At 47.7% G+C, this 22,484-nt stretch overlaps 1 protein-coding gene across 1 annotated transcript in view; it reads right to left on the reverse strand.

The window, feature by feature from the left end:
- Positions 1 to 210: 210 nt before the first annotated feature.
- LOC144490493 (PDZ and LIM domain protein 5-like) overlaps positions 211 to 22,484 on the reverse strand; it is a 259,977-nt gene continuing 237,703 nt past the window's right edge. Inside the window, exons 18-22 of the mRNA XM_078208260.1 lie at positions 16,355 to 16,553; positions 8,748 to 8,928; positions 7,321 to 7,441; positions 5,922 to 6,037; positions 211 to 4,630 (exon numbers count right to left, since the gene is read on the reverse strand). Coding sequence (XP_078064386.1) covers positions 4,541 to 4,630; positions 5,922 to 6,037; positions 7,321 to 7,441; positions 8,748 to 8,928; positions 16,355 to 16,553 — 707 coding nt within the window. The 3' untranslated portion in view covers positions 211 to 4,540. The remainder of the gene's footprint in view (positions 4,631 to 5,921; positions 6,038 to 7,320; positions 7,442 to 8,747; positions 8,929 to 16,354; positions 16,554 to 22,484) is intronic.

Below are 22,484 nucleotides of genomic sequence, written 5' to 3' on the forward strand. Positions count from 1 at the left end.
CTAGCTTCCCGGCACTGATCCCGTCAAACACTCGAAGAATGTTATACATTTCGCTGAAGTCACCTGTCATTCTTTGGAGTGTCAGAGAATATAGACCCACTCGACCTCATTCAAATAGGTCACAATTTCTTTATCTTGACCGTTGCATCCTAAAGTAGCGAGTTATATTGGCACAAATAAAAAAAACACAACTCTTGGAAATGTAGAAGTTCCTTTCAAAGATAGTGAGATAAAAATTTATTAATATGTATATAGGAAAGCAAACCATGTTATTATACTTCTGTTACAATCGAGCTACTGATTGAATCCAAGCATATCAGCAATCGAGTATTTCGGTTCAAAAGTATTCTCACTGTATATATTTATAAAATAGGCATGCATAAATATCAAAGCAGAACCCTCATACAACTCTTTCAAATGCTTTAAATCCAGACAGGTTTCCTTCTGTTAGAATCATAGAATCCCTACAGTGCAGAAGGAGGCCATTCAGCCCAGTGAGTCTGCACCCACTCTCCAAAACAGCATCTTAACAAGGCCCATCCCTCCACACTATTCCCATTACCCCACACATATACTATGGCTTACCCACCTAAACCTACACATCTTGGGACACTAAGGGCAATTTAGCATGGCCAATCCACCGAACCTGCACATCTTTGGACTGTGGGAGGAAACCGGAGCACCCGGAGGAAACCCACGCAGACACGAGGAGAATGTGCAAACTCCACACAGACAGTGACCCAAGCCGGGAACCGAACCTGGATCCCTGGCGCTGTGAAGCAGCAGTGCTAATCACTGTGCCACCGTGTTGTTTCAGTGATTTTATTTTTTCAGTTATCAATATCCCAAAGCCTTTTTTAAAATCAATTCTAAATACATTTGGAAGTTGCACAAACTCGGGTGGTTTGACTATCTGAAATGTTCCCGCAAGTGCTTCAAAAATATTCATCACAGGCTGTTCAGAGTGATGAGAGGGAGTGTCCACACAACATTCTCTCTTGATTTATAAGGTCGACATATAACCCACAGCCTAACTGCACTATCCACTCAAACAGGTTGACCGAAGTTTAGCACAAAAAATTAACCTTTTTCTATTAGTGCACTGCATACTGTACAAAACCTGAATCAGGTCCCATGAAGGTTAGGACGCAGAGAGCAGACCGAAATGAACCAACCACAACTCGGGCTCAGTGCTGTAGTATCAGTTATGGGCTGTATCACAAATGACTGGCGAGTCTAGTGGAGGGGTTGGGTGGAAGAAGTGAGGAAATGAACACATGGCAAAACCTCCGCTTCACATTAGCCACCATCGCATTCTCCTTTTTAACACAACTCCAGATCCTCCTTCACTGTGGCAAGGCATTTCGATTAATGTGCAAAAGTGTGTACCATAGGCACAGATGGTCTAACCTCTCCCTTACTGTAAAAGGTGCTGTGAGAAAAAAAGTTTTTAAAAATCTTTTTAATCAAATTATGAACGGTTCAGCAGTGCGACACGTTTTCCTCTCCCAAGGTTCACTCCTGATGTATACTTTCTGGTTTAGTACCATTAAAAGGCGATGGTACAAACACACATATTGACACATTCCATCCCCAGTGTGTGGAGACAGAACCAGCCCACTTCCATTCGTTCCAGTGCCTGGCACCATACATCAAGGCATATAAATAAAACACATCTCCTCCAATGCTTACTTAGTACATGAATGAGAATTTCAGCTCATCTTACGAAACAGTGATCCCAAAGTTGAGACAAAAGATACATTAGCAACATCTTTTAAGCATTATTGTGACACTACATAACTTGAAATAACAGAGAAAGCTGATGACATTAGATAAGCATCTTGTGTTGAGTGTAAAGACTGTGACCCCCCCCCCCCCGCCCCCCCACACTTGGCCATCTCAGGATACAATATGGGCCCCCTCAGCCCAATAGTTCAGTAATATTTGAGTTTGAGTAATATAACAAGGTCATTTTGAGCCACGCTCCTTAGTTGCTTACTCTGGGCAATACGGCTATCCTGTAACCCAGCTAATCAAACTACCCCGATACAGCAGATGAGACCCAAAGTGTGCTATTCCATTGAAAAAAAGTTATGGCAAGAATAAAAAGTGAATTTCCTGGCTAAGTTGCCTTTTTGCCCAAGAAGAAGGATTCTATCAGAGCTGCTCCTCTGGTTACACAAAGCCACTGCATTAACCTGCGAACAACCTGAAGAATATTTAACCTGTACATCCTTGTGTTAAAAATTAAAATACACGACAAGCTTGGGTCATACATTTCTTTTTTAAAAAAACAAGCAACGTCGTGCAACTTTGCTTGTGTAACTAGCGTCGACAAGTGGAACTCGGAACCATGCAGATTGCACATTAGCATGAAGCAGGAACGTGGCGGCCCCAGTGGATAAACAAATGTGCGTAGGCGTCATCTCTCAGCCTCCCGCCCGTGACTACGCACTGCCCCACGACACAAGCAAAGCAGGAGCAGCCAACGTTTCAACTGCCGAGAGAAAGGGGGAAACATAAAGAAGAAACCTTCTTTCTCCACAGCCGCATAGTCTCAGCTGGAACAATTTTCATGGACTGGCAACAACTGTTGGCATTTCAGCGCGCTAGTCACGACAGTGTCACTGCCCTTTTTTATGCATCCGTCAACCCAATATGGAGCCAAATGCTGCCTGAGCATCAAAGGAATAAATCTGAAAACTTCCCCTCCACTCCCGATGCCAGTATTGCTGTACCCTCTCAGATACACTGCAACCAGCACAACTGGTTTGTTACAGGGCCAGACAAAAAACCTTAAGCTGCCCATTCCTTAAAACAGATACTCAGCGCACTTCACCAAACACAAATCCACAAAATGGCCGACTGTAGCAGTCAGATCACCCACCCCTCATGACAACAGGTGTCTTGATCAATAACTCTTGGGAGAAGTGGGGGGGGGGGGGGGGGGGGGGGGGGGGGAAGAATGAAAACGCTATCCAGCTGCACGCACTCAGCCATCTCAAGACCCAACATAAACCCCCTCCTCCCAGAAAATTCCAGACAAATTTAATGTCGTAACAGGAGTTAGGTCGTTTTAAACCAAGCTCCATTGTCCAGTAACAAGTGAACTCCCCTGTTCATAACATGGGTCTCAGCATAGCTCAAGAGGTAAAGTTGAGAGATTTTTGCTTTTCTTTAAACAAGAATATTCCAGACTACCCCTGGTTTTTCCACAGAGGTACAGAAGTACCTGGTCCAGTTTGCCCTTGTGGTTCTTTGCATATACAGCTAAAGTGTTTACCCCATGAGAAATGGCAAGAATGCCCATAACCCCATTTTCAAATCTGGAATTCTTCTTTCTCTCCTAAATGGCAGGGAGATTCCCTCCCATCCAAAAGACCTCCCGTTCTGGCTCTCAAAATTCAGATTATCAGCAGAATGCCACTTCAGTAGCCCCGGTCACTCCCATGCCTCTAAAGAGATGCTAATTTAAGACACACTAACTTTGTTTAGAAGTCCAGTTGATCTGGAAAAGTAATTACCAGTTAATTCGTGGCACTCGATCTTACGCCACTCTTCCAGTTTACGGTTGAATAAAACAGACAATTCCAGGATTCCCAGACAGCCTGGTAGTTGCATTATTCCCAACCACCATCATGACTTGCATAACAAGATACCATTTAATTTCACCATTAAAGATGTTTCGCAAGACGCACGTCACGATTGCGTGAAAATCTTGCAGCGCCCGGGACAGTTTCCCTTGATTTATTTTTCCTTTGAAGTTATGTATGTTCCAACAGAGATCAAATCAAGATTAGGTCATCCATCACCTATCTTGTGAATGAAACACTATTTCCCTTCATAGACTTCTGTCGAATTCCATCACACTCGTTCACAAGACCATAACCAATGGCTCATGTATGACTAAACTCATTTCTTCCAAAGGAAATTCACGGTCGTAAGGACATCAGACGTGCAAACACTACACAATGTAATGGAATAGGACCAGATAAATTCTGAACCTATTAAGGGCATGAATTCAAGATAGACAAGTTATTCAGTGCAATTTCATACTTTTCCAAATATATCAGCGTAATTAGTAAGTGTTGTTGGATACCGAGTAGGATCATTTTACCTACATCATCGCATGGGGCCTTCAGAGCAATTGGAATTATTTATGCAAATTTTGAATTAAATGGAGTTGTGTGTGTTTGAAGGCCACCCTGCATTTCCCCACAAATGTTACATTACAGGGTCGTTAAAAGATTCAAGATAGGTTCCTGAATGCAGTCCCTAAGCGGGCAAAATACGATAACTTCACAACACTGGCCACCAACCACCCAAGTATTCCCAGTTAAAGATCTACATAAGAGCCCAAAACCAAAATAGATTCAAACACCTCACACCAATTCCTTTCCCCTCCAAACCCCAAATGACTAAGTTACGGTTCTGATGCCTTTCACAGCAACAACAAAAAAGAGCAAATTATTCATTTGTTTTTCATCTCTTCGATATGTCCTCTTCAATCCTCCTCTTCCTGGCATCTCGTCAATGTGCTTTAGATGTTAACTGTATGGGCATGCTTCTTGCATAGTAGCTTGTCCTTCTTGGAGAAGAAGGTTTGGCCTTCCAAATTAGCACAACACACCTGGAATTAAATGGAAATAAATGAACCAATAATGCAAAAAAGTGCCCATTAGAAAATTTGAGACCTATTTTAACACATGGTGCCACAGTGATTGGCACTGCTGCCTCACAGCGCCAGGAAATCGGGTTCGATTCCTGGCTTGGGTCACTGTTTGTGTGGACTTTGCACATTCTCCCCGTGTCTGTGTAGGTTTCCTCCGGGTGCTCCGGTTTCCTCCCACAGGTCCAAAGATGTGCTGGTTAGGTGGATTGGCGATGCTAAATTGCCCCTTAGTGTCAGGGGGACTAGCTAGGATAAATGCATGGGGTTATGGGGATAGGGCCTGGGTGGGATTGTGGTTGGTGCAGACTCGATGGGCTGAATGGCCTCCTTCTGCACTGTAGGATTCTATGAATACCATTTGGGAATGTGCTGGGGAAATATGACTGTTAATGGGTTCTACTTAAATCCTCTTCCTAATTACTCATGCTACCTCCTGAGGCTAAAGAGATCAAGGGATATGCAGGGGGGGGGTATTGAATATGATTAGTCATGATCAAAATGAATGGTGGAGCAGGCTCGAAGGGCCGAATGGCCTACTCCTGCTTCTAGTTTCTATTTCCTTGTTCTAATCGTGCCCTCTACCTTTTCTCCCATCCATGAAGCCCTTCTCACTCTTTTTCACTGCAATCACTTCCACCTATTCCCTCGCTCCGTCCTTATGCTCCTAACTCTTCATAGTATAGGCACTCCCTCATTCCCAGGTAAGGACAGGTGGTTAAGGGTCAGGGGATAATATACTTCCCTCCTCTCAATCGCTCCCATCTCTGTTCAATATTCAACGCAACTTTAAAAAAATCTCAAATTAGAATGAGGAAAGACCTTTCTCCACATCAGGCTCTCATCTCATAGAGGTTAGTAAATGCGATGCCTTGCAGATGTAGTGACTTTTACTGGCAAGAAATTAGTAAAAAATTCAAAATTCCCCTCTCTCTTACTCAGCTTAATACATTTTTTGAAAATTACAGAAAGCATAAAAAATACCCCCCCCATATGTAACCTGTACACAACAAAGCAGAGAATGCCTTTATTCAGAAGTAATTTGAACGCTTGTTGGGTAAGCTACCCGTTAGCTGGGTTACATAAAGGAATTTGCATGGTAAGTACGGACGTCAGAATTTACAGCATGCAAAATGCAATGAAAGGAACGCCCACAGAGAACAGGGTTCTGTGGACGGGACATGCACGCAGACGCAAGGTTTTCTTAATAGGGAGACCAGGGATCACGTGTTCGTAGCTTTGCTTTACTCACTGCGCAGACAAAACAGGTATCATGCCAAGTGTGGCCCAGCGCTTGAAGGAATTTATCGCCAGCTTCAATAGGAAAGTCACAGCCTTGGCAGCTGGTTCCAAATAAATTATAATAATCTGTGGAAAGAAAAAAAAAGTATATGGATTAATTCCACAGCCCGTTTGTCTGAGGAGTGTTTAAATGAGCATCAAGATATGATGTCATGCAAACAGAACTTGACAGAGTACAGCTGCTGGGGCAACACCTTAGCACAATATTACTGAAGGTTCTCGACTAAATCTCCTTCACAGCTTCAACAATGCTTGATTTTCCAATACATCAGTTAAAACGTTGCCGTTTAACTCTGAATGGTTTACAGAGGCAGCCACACGTGTGTGGGCTCTACAGCCACAGACCCACAAAACAGGGGATACTGAGCCGAGAGAATCCCTATGGGCGGCACAGTGGTTAGCACTGCTGCCTCACAGCACCAGGGACCCGGGTTCAATTCCTGGCTTGGGACACTGTTTGTGTGGAGTTTGCACGTTCTCCCCGTGTCTGCGTGGGTTTCCTCCGGGTGCTCCGGTTTCCTCCCACATTCTGAAAGACGTGCTGGTTAGGGTGCATTGACCCGAACAGGCGCCGGAGTGTGGCGACTAGGGGAATTTCACAGTAACTTCATTGCAGTGTTAATATAAGCCTTACTTGTGACTAAAACAAACTTTAACTTTACTTTTACAGTGCAGAAGGAGGCGATTCAGCCCATTGAGTCAGCACCAACCACAATTCCACCCAGGCCCTATTCCCAGGCAGCACGGTGGCATAGTAATTAGCACTACTGCCTCACAGCTCCAGGGACCCCGGTTTGATTCCTGGCTTGGGTCACTGTCTGGAGTTTGCACATTCTCCCCGTGTCTGCGTGAGTTTCCTCCGGGTGCTCCGGTTTTCTCCCACAGTCCAAAGATGTGCGAGTTAGGTGGATTGGCCATGATAAATTGTCCATTAGTGTCAGGAGGATTAGCAGGGTAAATACACGGGGTTACAGGGATAGAGCCTGGGTGGGATCGTTGTCGGGGCAAATGGCCTTCTTCTGCACTGTAGGGATTCTATGATTCCTGTAACCCCACATATTTACCCTGCTAATCCCCCTGACACTAAGGGTCAATTCAGCATGGCCAATCAACCTAACGCACGTATCTTTCGGACTGTGGGAGGAAACCGGAAGCACCCGAAGGAAACCCATGCAGACACGGGGAGAATGTGCAGACCCCACACAGACAGTGATCAGAGGCCGGAATCGAACTTGGGTCCCTGGTGCTGTGAGGCAGCGGTGCTAACCACAGTGCCACCATACCGCCCCTGCAGTGCAGATCGTGGGAAATAACCTTCCCGGGCAACATCGTAAGGATCGAGCATTCACCTTTCTCACAGTAAGGATCCCCGTCTTCCATGTGGAAAATATTGTTGCGAATGGGTTGCATGCAAGCCACACACACAAAGCAGTTGACGTGCCAGGTCTGCTTCAAGGCATTGATAATTTCCTGTGAGGCCAGAAAAAAAAACACACAAGAGTGAGAGGGACTGTCAAGTCCACAGGAGCTTATTCACATTGCAAGAGGAAGGGAAGCTGGGCACAGTCTCTTACTCAAAACACCGGCACCGTAATAGAAGGAAAATAATAAAACAAAGTCTTGCACAAGTGATGATTAAAACCTGCAAGATCACCGGAGGACAAGTTTCACCCAACGTGCAAGCTTTTTTTTGCAATTATACGCAATAGATATAAAAACACATTTTTGTAAACCATAAATTTGCCCTCAAAATGCCCTGGCATAACTAATCATGATGTGGAGATGCCGGCGTTGGACTGAGGTAAACACAGTAAGAAGTTTAACAACACCAGGTTAAAGTCCAACAGGTTTATTTGGTAGCAAATGCCACTAGCTTTCGGAGCGCTGCCCCTTCGTCAGGTGGAGTGGAGAAATGCTCACAAACCGGGCATACAGAGACACAAACTCAATTTACAGAATAATGATTGGAATGCAGTCTTTACAGATAATCAAGACTTAAAGGTACAAACAATGTGAATGGAGGGAGCATTAAACACAGGTTAAAGAGATGTGTATTGTCTCCAGACAGGACAGCCAGTGAGATTCTGCAAGTCCAGGCAAGCTGTGGGGGGTTACAGATAGTGCGACATGAACCCAAGATCCCGGTTGAGGCCGTCCTCATGTGTGCGGAACTTGGCTATCAGTCTCTGCTCAGCGACTCTGCGCTGTCGTGTGTCGTGAAGGCCGCCTTGGAGAACGCTTACGCGAAGATCAGAGGCCGAATGCCCGTGACCCCCACAGCTTGCCTGGACTTGCAGAATCTCACTGGCTGTCCTGTCTGGAGACAATACACATCTCCTTAACCTGCGCTTAATGCTCCCTCCACTCACATTGTTTGTACGCAGATGAAGGGGAGTTACAACGTTGACCAGATGTTAATTACTTCCCAGCACAACGGAAAATCTAAATCAGCAGCTACACCACCCTGGTTCACTATTTGTGTATCGAACAAGTGATTGCGCGTGCAAAGGACTGCTTTGTGTGCGTGACTCTGGCTATGAAATGACACATTGCGAGGTCTTCAGAGAGATCGAGGTTTCAATATGAAAAGGAATGGGGGTAAGAAATGAAAGGACAGTTATACGCTGTCAACCTAGGAATATAGAACGAGTGCAATGAGTCAGCCTGAAGACGTGAATTATTTAGGTTTTGGTATGACTGGTTCATTCAAGGTGGCGTTTTGGGTTGTAGTTTCAGTGTTACTGGTTCCCTGTGGTTAGCATCTTAAATTACTTACCCCCAAGATTTTCCTCTGGCATCGGGCACACTCAGGGGCAAAGAACTGCTCGTAGCACTTCTCACAATACACAGACCCCTTCTCTTCCACAAATCCAATGTGGGCGAGCGACAGGTTACAATAGGCGCAGGTAAACTCTTCAGGGTGCCAGGAACGACCCATTGCCACAAGGAATGGACCTCTGCGAGAACAAACATAACGCGGTCACTCCACAAACAGAAAACGACTTGACCAAACCGTCAAAACGAAACTGGCAGCAACCTTTGTGGTTTCGCTCAGGTGAAAGACCGAGCAGGAATTTCTCTGCCAGTCTCTTGGCTTCAGCCTTCGCAAGTAGGAAGGAAACTTTCGTTCTATTTTTGAAAAGAAAGCTGCTCGCCCAATAGAAGTTCCGTTGTCGGAAATACAGGTGCAAATCCGGTTCAGGTGAGGAGTTGAGGTCAGTCCAATGAGAGACACAGACTGCTGAAACTATGGTGCACAGGTCACTGAAACACTCACCCACCGGGCAGGATTATACCTCAAACACTTGGCACGGTGGCACAGTGGTTAGCATTGCTGCCTCACAGCGCCGGGGACCCAGGTTCAATTCCAGCCTTGGGTCACTGTCTGTGTGGAATTTGCACGTTCTCCCCGTGTCTGCGTGGGTTTCCTCCGGGTGCTCCAGTTTCCTCCCACACTCCAAAGATGTGCGGGTTAGGTGGATTGGCCATGCTAAATTGACCCTTAGTGTCAGGGGGACTAGCGAGGGTAAATGCATGGGGTTATGGGGATAGGACCTGGGTGGGATTGTGGTCAGTGCAGACTCGATGGACCGAATGACCTTCTTCTGCACTGTAGGGATTCTGTGATTTTAAAAAACAATGGGATATGCACCCGAAATACCCTAACCTGCAGACTGCATTCTCAGCTGACAGAGACATGGGCTGAATGGCCAGCTTTGCTCCATGACACATTTTGCTCACAGGAATTAGAGTGGGCCCTTCAGCCCTTCGAGTCTCTCGTGCTATACAATTACACCAATGGCCAATGAGCAGTGAGCCCAGTCTAACGATCTTGGCTCCTTAACCCTAGATACTCACAACTAACCAAAAAAAACAATTTAACCTTTATAGAATCCCTACACAGTGCAAAAAGAGACCATTCGGCCTATCGAGCCTGCACCGACAACAATCCCATCCAGGCCCTATCCCCATAGCCCCACACATTTATTCTGCTAATCTCCCTGACACTAGGGTCAATTTAACATGGCCAATCAACCTAACCTGCATATCTTTCAGACAGAGAGGAAACTGGAGCACCCGGAGGAAACCCAAGCAGACACAGGGAGAACGTGCAGACTCCACACAGACAGTGACACAAGCCAGGAATCAAATCCCTGGCGCGGAGAGGCAGCAGTGCTAACCACTGTGTCACCATGCCGCCCAAAATCGAAATTCACAGCCAAACTGCATGTACGTGCACGCATGTCCATGTATGTGTGTCTTGGGGAGGGGGGGGAAGGAAGAGAGAGAGAGAGCGTGAGAGAGAGCACAAGAGAGAATTCCTCATTTTAACTGCTTGGTTTTGTACACTTCTAGATGCATTAGTCCTGACACTCGAAGGCTATCACCTTTTTACAGATAGAAACAATAAATCAACCAAGGTTAGTGTCCGACATTTCATTTTACAGCTGCAATCATTATATCAAAATTAAATTGAAAACCAGTGCACCTACATATCACTGCACATTACTGCAAGACAATGCATGCTTTAGATGTGGGGAACGCAGAACTGGTTTGCCATTACAATGGTGAGGAGAGGACAGGTTGAAGGAAGAGTCACAGAATGAGTCAAACATGCTCCACACTTGTTATACCGAGATCATGTTCAGGAGGCCATTATCTGACACAAATGCTCATTTCAGATATTAATTAGCCTGTAGTGCTCTGACAAAAGGCTAATCTGTTAATCGTTCAGCTGAATGAGCCATCTTAAACACCTCATCCATTATTCAACGGGCACTCCAGCGAGTGACATATCTGCCAGTGTCAACATTTGTACAAGATTCCAACGAACTGTCATTTCAGGGAAGTCACCTCGGACTCACCGGCAGAGAAAGCTGAAAAGATCTCGTGCGTTTTTAAGCTGCAGGAATGGGAGGCACTAAATTGTAAATACATTTTCTTTGACGGAGCACAGTGCTGCAGTGGAGACTATAATGAGGGATGTGAGGTTTGACACAGAGGGCAGCACATTATGGGGAGGGCTAAAGGATGTGCGGCCGATGGCTCACACTACCCCACCACCCACCCCGCCGGCGGAAGCAAAGTAATAGAATCCCTACAGTGCAGAAGGAGGCCATTCGGCCCATCGAGTCTGCACCAACCACAATCCCACCCAGGCCCTATTCCCGCAACCCCACATATTTACCCTGCTAATCTCCCCTGACACCAAGGGTCAATTTAGCATGGCCAATCAACCTAACCTGCACACCTTTCGGACTGTGGGGGGAAACTGGAGCACCTGGAGGAAACCCATGCAGACACGGGGGGAATGTGCAGACTCCGCGCAGACAGTGACCCAAGCCAGGAATCAAACCCGGGTCCCTGGTGCTGTGAGGCAGCAGTGCTAACCACTGTGCCACCATGCCGTCCATTGGTGTGTGGGGCCAACTCCCTGTGCCAACCTGCTCCACAGCCGTAACACTGTGTACGGTCAAAATGGGCTGGCTGCCTGAGGCACCTCTGCCCCTGGGAGCTGCCAGATTGGCTGGAAGTTCCAGCAGCCCCAACAACGCTATAGTGGCTGCTGCCGGGACTGCAAGTCCCAAGAACACAGCTTGCTTCAGGATCCATTGGGCGAAGTCAGGGGTTTTGGGCGGGTTAGGTTGGAAGTGGAGTATTTCACAGAACAGGTGGATAGGAAGAAGGTTAGCATCTCAGGTAGGTTGCCTCCGATGCACAAAGGACAAAGGGCAACTACCCCAACACTTGAAGACAGCACCCCATTTTATTTCCGCTCTTTTATAAGGATATTGGAAAAGAAAACCTGCCCACTCTGCCCCAACGGCTCACACCAACTGTATTATGGAGTGGGCAGCGTCTTACGGGGGTGGGGTCAATTGATTTATATGGCAGGTGGACTGCAGATTTTGGGGCTTGCCCACCCCATGTAATATGGAAGTAAGCGGGAAGGTGGTGGTAAGGTTGGCACCCCACCACTGAAAACATGCTCGGTTGGGGCACATATACTATCGCGCTAAGATGAAGTTGGGTGGGTGTTGCTAGACAAGACTGCATAATTTTTTTAATTCATTCGTGGGACATGGGCGTTGTTGGCTGGTCAGCATTTATTGCCCATCCCTAGCTGCCTTTGGAGAGCAGTTGAGAATCAACCACATTGCTGTGGCTCTGGAGTCACATGTAGGCCAGACCGGGTAAGGACAGCCAATTTCCTTCCTGAAGGACATTAGTCAGCACGGTGGCACAGTGGTTAGCACTGCTGCCCCACAGCGCCAGTGATCTGGGTTCGATTCCTGACTAGGGTCACTGTCTGTGCAGAGTCTGCACGTTCTCTCCATGTCTGCGTTGGTTTCCTCTCGGTGCTCCGGTTTCCTCCCACAGTCCGAAGGATGTGCTGGTTAGGTACATTGGCCATGCTAACTTCTCCCTCAGTGTACCCGAACAGGTGCCAGAGCATGGCCACTAGGGGATTTTCACAGTAACTTCATTGGAGTGTTAATGAAAGTCTACTTGTGACACTAATAATTAAATTAAAAATAGTGAACCGGATGGGTTTTTCTGACAATCAACAATGGTTTCATGGCCATCAATGGATTCTTAGTTCCAGATATCTTTTATTGAATTCAAATTCCACCACCTGCCGTAGTGGGATTTGAACCTGGGTCCCAGAACTTTAGCTGAGTTTCTGGATTAATAGTCTAGCGATAACCATTAGGCCATCACCTCCCCACAATTTAGGGGCAATGGGCCTTCAGTCCGAAAGGCGTGTTGGTTAGGTGCATTGGCCATGCTAAATTCCCCCTCAGTGTACCTGAACAGGCGCCGGAGTGTGGCGACTAGGGGATTTTCACAGTAACTGCATTGGAGTGTTAATGCCAGCCTACTTATGACACTAATAAATAAACTTTAAATGGATGTGGATGAGTCAGTCTCCCCTCGCTCAGTGGTGGCAGCGACCTAATTCCAACCTAACCTCCCACCTCGCGACAAGCTCCTCCTGACCTCCGCGCTCACCTCAGCTGCCTGCGTCTCCCCACAATGTGGGCCCTTATGTACGACCGACGGTTCACCTCTCACCGTGGCTGCAAACCGGTCGGGTGGATTCATTAGCACTATTGTTATTAAAGAGGAAAAGCTCTCTGCGCCAGGTAGGATCAGCTTCCCACCTCTTTCACATCCACTGTAGTCCCATTTGGGGGGGGGGGGGGGGGAGCATCCGGAAACCAGAGCAGGCAACTGTTGTCGACAGATGGGCAGATTAACCAGCTGCAGCAGGAATTTAATAAATGTCTGAATAACAGTGTGCACACCACCGGAATTCTAATTCCTGTGGACACTGTTTTAAAAAGAGAGATATATCGGAGTAATGCATTTTTGTGTCTGGGATTGCGGCTTGCGTTACTGGCTAACTTGCCTTTTATGAAGGTGTAAAATGAAAGGTAATTTGAAACTCCTCTGTGTTGCCGAAAGAATAGTGGGCAGGAGGGATCTGCTGTAATTACGCTGAAACAGCCTTGTGTGATCTGACTGCTCCACTTTCAAGCAGGGAGTGATATATTAGCCCAGAGAAGAGGCAGCTTTGTCTAATTGACAGTACGTTGTATTAATTACACAAATCTATAATGATACCGGACTTGTGGACAGACCAATGCCAAACGGAACTTAAACAGCTTTCACTGGTACTAACGGGGGGGGGGGGGGGTCTCGAGGTCGGAACATGTTTAGGATTGACGCCAGAGCCGCTGTGAGATGTAGAAACAAGCAAGGGGCAATGCCCCCATTACAACGGCAAAGACAAATGTCGCAAAACTGGGTCCCTGAGCTGCAAGGGGGAAAGGACATGGTGAGGGCGTCAGCCTTCATTGCCAAGAACCAATTTCAATCTTGGCTTCCCACAAGGCTCAACGCAACTTTCAAAGAACCACACCTCAAACTTTCCATCTGGCACTTGGCAGCCTTCCAATTTATCGGCAGTGAAGGAGGCCATGCGGTTCATTGAGCCCATGCTCAATGGGCGGCACGGTAGCACAGTGGTTAGCACTGCTGCTTCACAGCTCCAGGGTCCCGGGTTCGATTCCCGGCTCGGGTCACTGTCGGTGTGGAGTTTGCACATTCTCCTCGTGTCTGCGTGGGTTTCCTCCGGGTGCTCCGGTTTCCTCCCACAGTCCAAAGATGTGCGGGTTAGGTTGATTGGCCAGGTTAAAAATTGCCCCTTAGAGTCCTGAGATGCGTAGGTTAGAGGGATTAGTGGGTAAATATGTGGGGGTAGGGCCCGGGTGGGATTGTGGTCAGTGCAGACTCGATGGGCCGAATGGCCTCCTTCTGCACTGTAGGGTTTCTATGATTTCTATGCTCGCCCTCTGTAGAGTAATCTAATCAGTCCCATTCCTCTAGCCCCACAGCTGTAAAGTTTATTTCTATCAAGTGCATAGCCAATTTCCTTCTGAAGTCACTTCCACGTAATAGAGTCAGAGAGCTTTACAGCACTAGAGGCCCTTCAGCCCATCATGTCTGCGCTGGCCACCAAGAACCTATTCTAATCCCATTTTCCAGCACTTGATCCAGAGCCTTGTATTCTATGGCATTGCAAGTGGTCATCTAAATGCTTCTTTAACGTTGTGAGGGTTCCTGCCTCTGGCACCCTTTCAAGCAGCGAGTTCCAGATTCCCACCACCCTCTGGGGAAAAAAAAAAGTTCTTCCTCAAATTCCCTCCAAATCTCCGGTCCCTGAATTTAAATCTGGGCCTCTTGGTTACTGACCCCTCTACTAAGGGGGAAAGATTCCTTCGGATCTGGCCCATCTCCGTTTCCGCCTCCCTTGTAGATCGCGAGTTCCCGGTCATCGCTGCTCGCCGTGTAAAAATGTTCTTCCTCACAACTCCACCTCACCCCGCTGCATCTCCTGGCCGAGTCAACAAATGGGAAGAGTACAGTGACCTATTGGGAAATGCTCCTGAGAACAGCTAATCATTGCAAATGGATCTTGGGAGGGTGGCTGGAGGTAAATGGGTGGACTATTCTGTACAGCTGGTATTACTAGTCAGTTTTCCTGTTATAACCATCCACTCAAAAGGCTGTGGACTGGGTGAGGTGAAGAGAGAACAACCAGTAGAAAACAAATCTTTGCACTTATCCTCAAAACCCACGCAGAACCGTAGAATCACTACAATGCAGAAACAGACCATTCGGTCCATTGAGTCCACATTGACTCTCTGCAAGGGCAGCCCACCCCTCCACCCTACCTCCATAGCCCAACACATTTAACATGGCTAATCCACTTAACACTGCAATGAAGTTACTGTGAAAATCCCCCAGTCGCCACACTCTGACGCCTGTTTGGGTACAATGAGGGAGAATTTGGCATGGCCAATGCACCTAACCAGCACGCCTTTCGGACTGTGGGAGGAAATCGGAGCACCCGGAGGAAACCCACGCAGACACGGGGAGAACGTGCAGACTCCACACGGACAGTGACCCGAGCTGTGAATCGAACAGCTGCAAGACAACAGGGTTAACCACTGTGCCATGCTACACATCTTCAGACTGTGGGAGGAAACCGGAGCACCCGGAGGAAACCCACACAGACACGGGGAGAATGTGCAAACTCCACACAGACAGTGACCCGAGGCTGGAGTTGAACCAGTGTCCCTGGTGCTGTGAGGTGGCAGTGCTAACCACTGTGCCACCGTGCTGACCCTTAACTTCTCCTTATGTGGCTTGGTGTCAAATCTTGTCTGATAACACTTTTGCGATGTACCTTGGGATGTTTTGCTCCATTAATGTGGACTCGAAGCAACTATTATTTACTTTTTGATACAATATTCATTCAATAAGGAGTTTTGCTGGTTTGCCTTGTACAGGCGGCACGGTGGCACAGACGTGCTGGTTAGATGTATTGACCCGAACAGATGCCGGACTGTGGCGACCCGGGGAATTTCACAGTAACTTCATTGCAGTGTTAATGCAAGCCTTACTTAAGAAAATAAGAAATAGGAGCAGGAGTAGGCCATCTAGCCCCTCGAGCCTGCCCCGCCATTCAATAAGATCATGGTTGATCTGAAGTGGATCAGTTCCACTTACCCGCCTGATCCCTATAACCCCTAATTCCCTTACCGATCAGGAATCCATCTATCCGTGATTTAAACATATTCAGCGAGGTAACCTCCACCACTTCAGTGGGCAGAGAATTCCAGAGATTCACCACCCTCTGAGAGAAGAAGTTCCTCCTCAACTCTGTCCTAAACTGACCCTCCTTTATTTTGAGGCTGTGCCCTCTAGTTCTAGCTTCCTTTCTAAGTGGAAAGAATCTCTCCACCTCTACCCTATCCAGCCCCTTCATTATCTTATAGGTCTCTATACTTGTGACTAATAAATAAGCTTTACCTGATGATGGAGTTGCAGTGAGCACACATAGGGGTCCTGTTACCAGCAGGGATATGCTCAGCCATCTGAACCAGTGTATCATCCTGCTGCTCCGGTTTGCTCATAGTGGTGCCAGATACCTTTGGGCTAGACACCCAGCCTGGCTGACTGGACGGGGAAACCTGCGCAGTCGGCAGCGACGTCTTGGAGAAACTGTTTGCTGCAGATAGATACAAACGCAAAATTATTTCATTCAGAACAAAAAAACAGCTTCGGACAAACCAGAGAGTTATTGAATAAAATAGAATCCCTACCGTGCAGAAGGAGGCCATTTAGCCCATCGAGGTCTGCACCGACTCTCTGAAAGAGCATCATATCCAGGCCACCATCCGTCCCCCACCCTATCCCCATAACCCCATGCATTTAGCACGTCTAACCTGCACACCTTTGGACTGTGGGAGGAAACTGGAGCACCCGCAGGAAGCCCAAGCAGACACGGGGAGGATGTGCAGACTCCGCACAGACAGTGACCCGGGAATCGAACCTGGGTCCCTGGTGCTGTGAGTAAGCAGTGCCAACCGCTGTGCTAATAACCGTGCCGCCCTACACATCTTTGGACTGTGGGAGGAAACCCACGTAGACACGGGGAGAATGTGCAGACTCTACACAGAAAGTCACCCGAGGCTGGAATTGAACCCGGTTCCCTGGCACTGTGAGGCAGCAGTGCCAACCACTGTGCCACCTATAAGCACATATATAATGAATTGCTAAATTGATCCTTAGTGTCAGGGAGATTAGCAGGGTGAATGTGAGGGGTTATGGGAATAGGGCCTGGGTGGGATTGTGGTCGGTGCAGACTCGATGGGCCGAATGGCCTCCTGCACTGTAGGGATTCTATGATTTTATATGCTCATCTATTTAATCTGGAATGCTAAAATCTAAATGCTGCGTTAAATTTGAATGAAAGAAGAGTCTAATTTAATATTTGATGTTATATTTTGCACTCTGCAAGCACTGGATGCAGGAAGGCGGGAGGGACAAGGGTTGAAGGGCCTAATTTTAAAATCAGAATTACTGGGACAAAGTTCCAGGGAACGGCGACAGGTTGTTTAACAGGCCCCCGCCTTGCCACTCAGCTGCTCCTGGGGCAGTCTCCCAAGTGTATCCGACAGGCTGCCCTCTCTGAGGAGAGATAGAGTAAAATGGGTCTACTCTCTCTGGAATCCAAAAAAAAGAAGCGATTTCGTTGAAATGAATAAATATGATAGGAATATAAACGGGAAATGCTCAGCAGGTCTGGCAGCATCTGAAGGGAGAGAAACAGAGCTAATATTTCAACTCGTTAACCTTCCATCAAAACTGGGTCTGTCACCTCCAAAGCCTTCAAACGCGATGCCCAGAATTGGACACAAAATACTCCAGTTGAGACCAAACCAGCATTTTATACAAGTGACTCATGGAGAGGAAAGTGGAAAGTGACAGACCGCCTGATTACCAAAAGACTGAATGGAAAACTTGGGACAATTCATTGTTGGGCAACGAGAAAAGCGGACCTTTCCTCGGGCGGCACGGTGGTACAGTGGTTAGCACGCTTGCCTCACAGCGTCAGGGACTCGGGTTCGATTCCTGGCTTGGGTCACTGTCTGTGCGGAGTCCGAATGTTCTCCCCGTGACAGCGTGCGTTTTCTCCGGGCGCTCCGGTTTCCTCCCACAGTCCGAAAGATGTGCTGGTTAGGTGCATTGGCCGTGCTAAATTCTCCCTCGGTGTACCCGAACAGGTGCCGGAGTGTGGCGACTTGGGGATTTTCACAGTAACTTCACTGCAGTGTCAATGTAAGCCTACTTGTGACACTAATAAATAAATAAACATCTCTCAACGTATTCTCATTTCTCAAGCACGGGTTTTGGAGGGGAGAGAAAAAGAAAGAGCAAGAACATAGAACATAGAAAGCCACAGCACAAACAGGCCCTTCGGCCCACAAGTTGCGCCGATCACATCCCCACCTCTAGGCCTATCTATAGCCCTCAATCCCATTAAATCCCATGTACTCATCCAGAAGTCTCTTAAAAGACCCCAACGGGTTTGCCTCCACCACCACCGACGTCAGCCGATTCCACTCACCCACCACCCTCTGAGTGAAAAACTTACCCCTGACATCTCCTCTGTACCTACCCCCCAGCACCTTAAACCTGTGTCCTCTCGTAGCAACCATTTCAGCCCTTGGAAATAGCCTCTGAGAGTCTACCCTATCCAGACCTCTCAACATCTTGTAAACCTCTATCAGGTCACCTCTCATCCTTCGTCTCTCCAGGGAGAAGAGACCAAGCTCCCTCAACCTATCCTCATAAGGCATGCCCCCCAATCCAGGCAACATCCTTGTAAATCTCCTCTGCACCCTTTCAATGGCTTCAACATCTTTCCTGTAATGAGGTGACCAGAACTGCGCGCAGTACTCCAAGTGGGGTCTAACCAGGGTCCTATAAAGCTGCAGCATTATCTCCCGACTCCTAAACTCAATCCCTCGATTAATGAAGGCCAGTACGCCGTACGCCTTCTTGACCGCATCCTCCACCTGCGAGGCCGATTTAAGAGTCCTATGGACCCGGACCCCAAGGTCCTTCTGATCCTCTACACTGCTAAGAATGGTACCCTTCATATTATACTGCTGCTTCATCCCATTGGATCTGCCAAAATGGATCACCACACACTTATCCGGGTTGAAGTCCATCTGCCACTTCTCCGCCCAGTCTTGCATTCTATCTATGTCTCGCTGCAACTTCTGACATCCCTCCAAACTATCCACAACACCACCTACCTTGGTGTCGTCAGCAAACTTACCAACCCATCCCTCCACTTCCTCATCCAGGTCATTTATGAAAATGACAAACAGCAAGGGTCCCAGAACAGATCCCTGGGGCACTCCACTGGTCACTGACCTCCATGCAGAGAAAGACCCCTCCACAGCCACTCTCTGCCTTCTGCAGGCAAGCCAGTTCTGGATCCACAAGGCAACAGCCCCTTGGATCCCATGCCCTCTCACTTTCTCAAGAAGTCTTGCATGGGGGACCTTATCGAACGCCTTGCTGAAGTCCATATAGACCACATCCACCGCTCTTCCTTCGTCAATGTGTTTGGTCACATTTTCAAAGAACTCAACCAGGCTCGTAAGGCACGACCTGCCCTTGACAAAGCCGTGCTGACTACTTTTGATCATACTAAACTTCTCTAGATGATCATAAATCCTGTCTCTCAGGATCCTCTCCATCAACTTACCAACCACTGAGGTTAGACTCACCGGTCGGTAATTTCCCGGGCTGTCCCTGTTCCCTTTCTTGAATATAGGGACCACATCTGCAATCCTCCAATCCTCTGGAACCTCTCCCGTCTCCATCGACGATGCAAAGATCATCGCCAAAGGCTCCGCAATCTCCTCCCTCGCCTCCCACAGTAACCTGGGGTACATCCCATCCGGTCCCGGCGACTTACCAACCTTGATGCCATTCAATAGTTCCAACACATCCTCTTTCTTTATGTCCACATGCTCGATCCTTTCTGTCCACCGCAAACCAGCAGTACAACCACCCAGATCCCTTTCCACCGTGAATACCGAGGTAAAGTATTCATTAAGCAGCTCCGCCATTTCTAACGGTTCCGCACAAACTTTTCCCCCTTCACCTTTTAAGGGTCCTATGCCTTCACATCTCATCCTTTTACTCTTGACATATTTGTAGAAAGCCTTGGGATTCTCCTTAATCTTACCCGCCAAGGCCTTCTCATGACCCCTTCTCGCTCTCCTAATTTCCTTCTTAAGCTCCTTCCTACATCCCGTATACTCCTCTAAATCCTTAACACCTCCTAGCTCTCTGAACCTTCTGTACGCCTCTCTTTTCTTATTCACCAGGTTCATCACAACCTTCGTGCACCACGGTTCCCGTACCCTACCAACACCCCCCTGTCTCATCGGAACGTTGTCATGCAGAGCTCCAGACAAACATTCCTTGAAAATCCTCCACTTTCCTTCGGTACTTTTCCCCAAGAATGCCTCCTTCCAATTTACCCGTCTAATTTCCTCCCTGATGACACTGTATTTCCCTTTACTCCAGAGAAACACTTTCCTAGCCTGCCTGATCCTATCTCTTTCCAATGCTATCGTGAAGGAGATAGAATTATGATCGCTATCCCCAAGATGCTCACCCACCGAGAGATCCTCCACCTGTCCAGGTTCATTAGCCAGCACCAGATCAAGTACAGCCTCTCCTCTAGTAGGCTTATCCACATACTGTGTCAGGAAACTCTCCTGGACACACCTAACAAACGCCTCTCCATCCAAACCTCTAGCCCTAGGGATATTCCAATCTATGTTTGGGAAATTAAAAGAGAGTCAAAAGCTGGCTGACGGTTATGTCCCAAACCCAGGTTCCCCTCTAAGACCATGCAGCAGAAACACTATTGATGTTTAGCACAGTTCATCTGCTACCTCACAGCGCCAGGGACCTGGGTTCAATTCCCGCCTCAGGTCACTAACTGTGCGGAGTTTGCACATTCTCCCCGTGTCTGCGTGGGTTTCCTCCAAATGCTCTGGTTTCCTCCCACAGTCCGAAAGACGTGCGGGTTAGGTGGATTGGCCATGCTAAAGTTCCCCTTAGTGTCAGGGGGACTAGTTAGGGTAAATGCATGGGGATGGGGCCTGGGTGGGATTGTGGTCAGTGCAGATTTGATTGGCCGAATGGCCTCCTTCTACAGTGAGGATTCTATGACTACCCCACTGTCACATCTCGGACTGACCCACCCACCCTAAAGAACAAGACAGGTCAAGAACAGAGATAGATGCAGAAGAAAACAGAAAGACCAATATATTATATTATATCTCATCATAAAAAATAGCAGCCACTTGAACTAATGCCAGACAGATAAATTACTTTAGAAGTAAAAAAATTACCCTTAAAAGAGTAACTCCTCAGGATAATTATTCGCAATCCCTTTCTGCACCCGTCAAATCAAACAGATCTATGTAAAAATCTACATGGCGTTGGGGTTTAACGATGACGGACGCTGGGACAACAGCAGCTCCTTTGTCTACCAGGTTAGCGAGACCACCCTCTAACCAAAATACTTCGTCACCACCAGTTAATTTTCTCCCCTTGCTAACTCGCTTGCCAATTTTAGACTTTGCAGTGATGAAACATTTTGATTCAGGTTTAGATTCACATCAAAAGGAAAAAAAAAAGTACAAACATACTTTTGCTGTACTCTGATCAAAGAGGAGGGGTTCCTGTCTGCCCTTGTCTCAAGGCGATTTTGACTCTGGAGTTTGGCCCCAAGTTGTTTAAAGAGATGAAGCGATGCTGCCTATTCTATAGAGCTTTGCACCTTTGGGTCTCCTGTCTCGGTGACATGCAATTCTCAGGAAGGCTAAGAAACATGCACACCAGCCATTTTCTTTTTAAATATGCCAAGGCTGTGGCGGCGGCGGCGGGGGGGGAAAGAGAGAGAGAGAGAGAGAAACACGACTGCCCCTCTTCTTTTGGAACAAGCAGTTGGCGGGGGGGGGGGGGGGGGTGGGTGGGCCTCGGTTTAAAAGACTGTCATCTGTCAACATCGACCAGAAACTCTATTACACTCACCACTTAAACACAGTGGCTACAAGAGCAGGTTAGAGGCTAGGAATACTGCGGCGAGGAACTCACCTCCTGACTCCCCAAAGCCTGTCCACCATCTACAAGGCACAAGTCAGGAGTGTGATGGAATATTCCCCACTTGCCGGGATGAGTGCGGCTCCAACAACACTCAAGAAGCTCAACACCATCCAGGACAAAGCAGCCCCGCTTGAATGGCACCACATCTACAGACACCCACTCCCTCCACCACCGACGCTCAGTAGCAGCAGTGTGTACCATCTACAAGATGCACTGCAGCAATACACCAAAGATCCTCAGACAGCACCTTCCAAACACACGGCCACTTCCATCTAGAAGGACAAGGGCAGCAGATACATGGGAACACCACCACCTGCAAGTTCCCCTCCAGGCCACTCACCATCCTGACTTGGAAATTTATCGCCGTTCCTTCGCAGTCGCTGGGTCAAAATCCTGGAATTCCCTCCCTAACGGCATTGTGGGTCAACCCGCAGCACAGGGACTGCAGCGATTC

The sequence above is a fragment of the Mustelus asterias genome, chromosome 1, assembly GCF_964213995.1.
Source record: "Mustelus asterias chromosome 1, sMusAst1.hap1.1, whole genome shotgun sequence".
In the NCBI taxonomy this organism is placed as follows: Eukaryota; Metazoa; Chordata; class Chondrichthyes; order Carcharhiniformes; family Triakidae; genus Mustelus; species Mustelus asterias.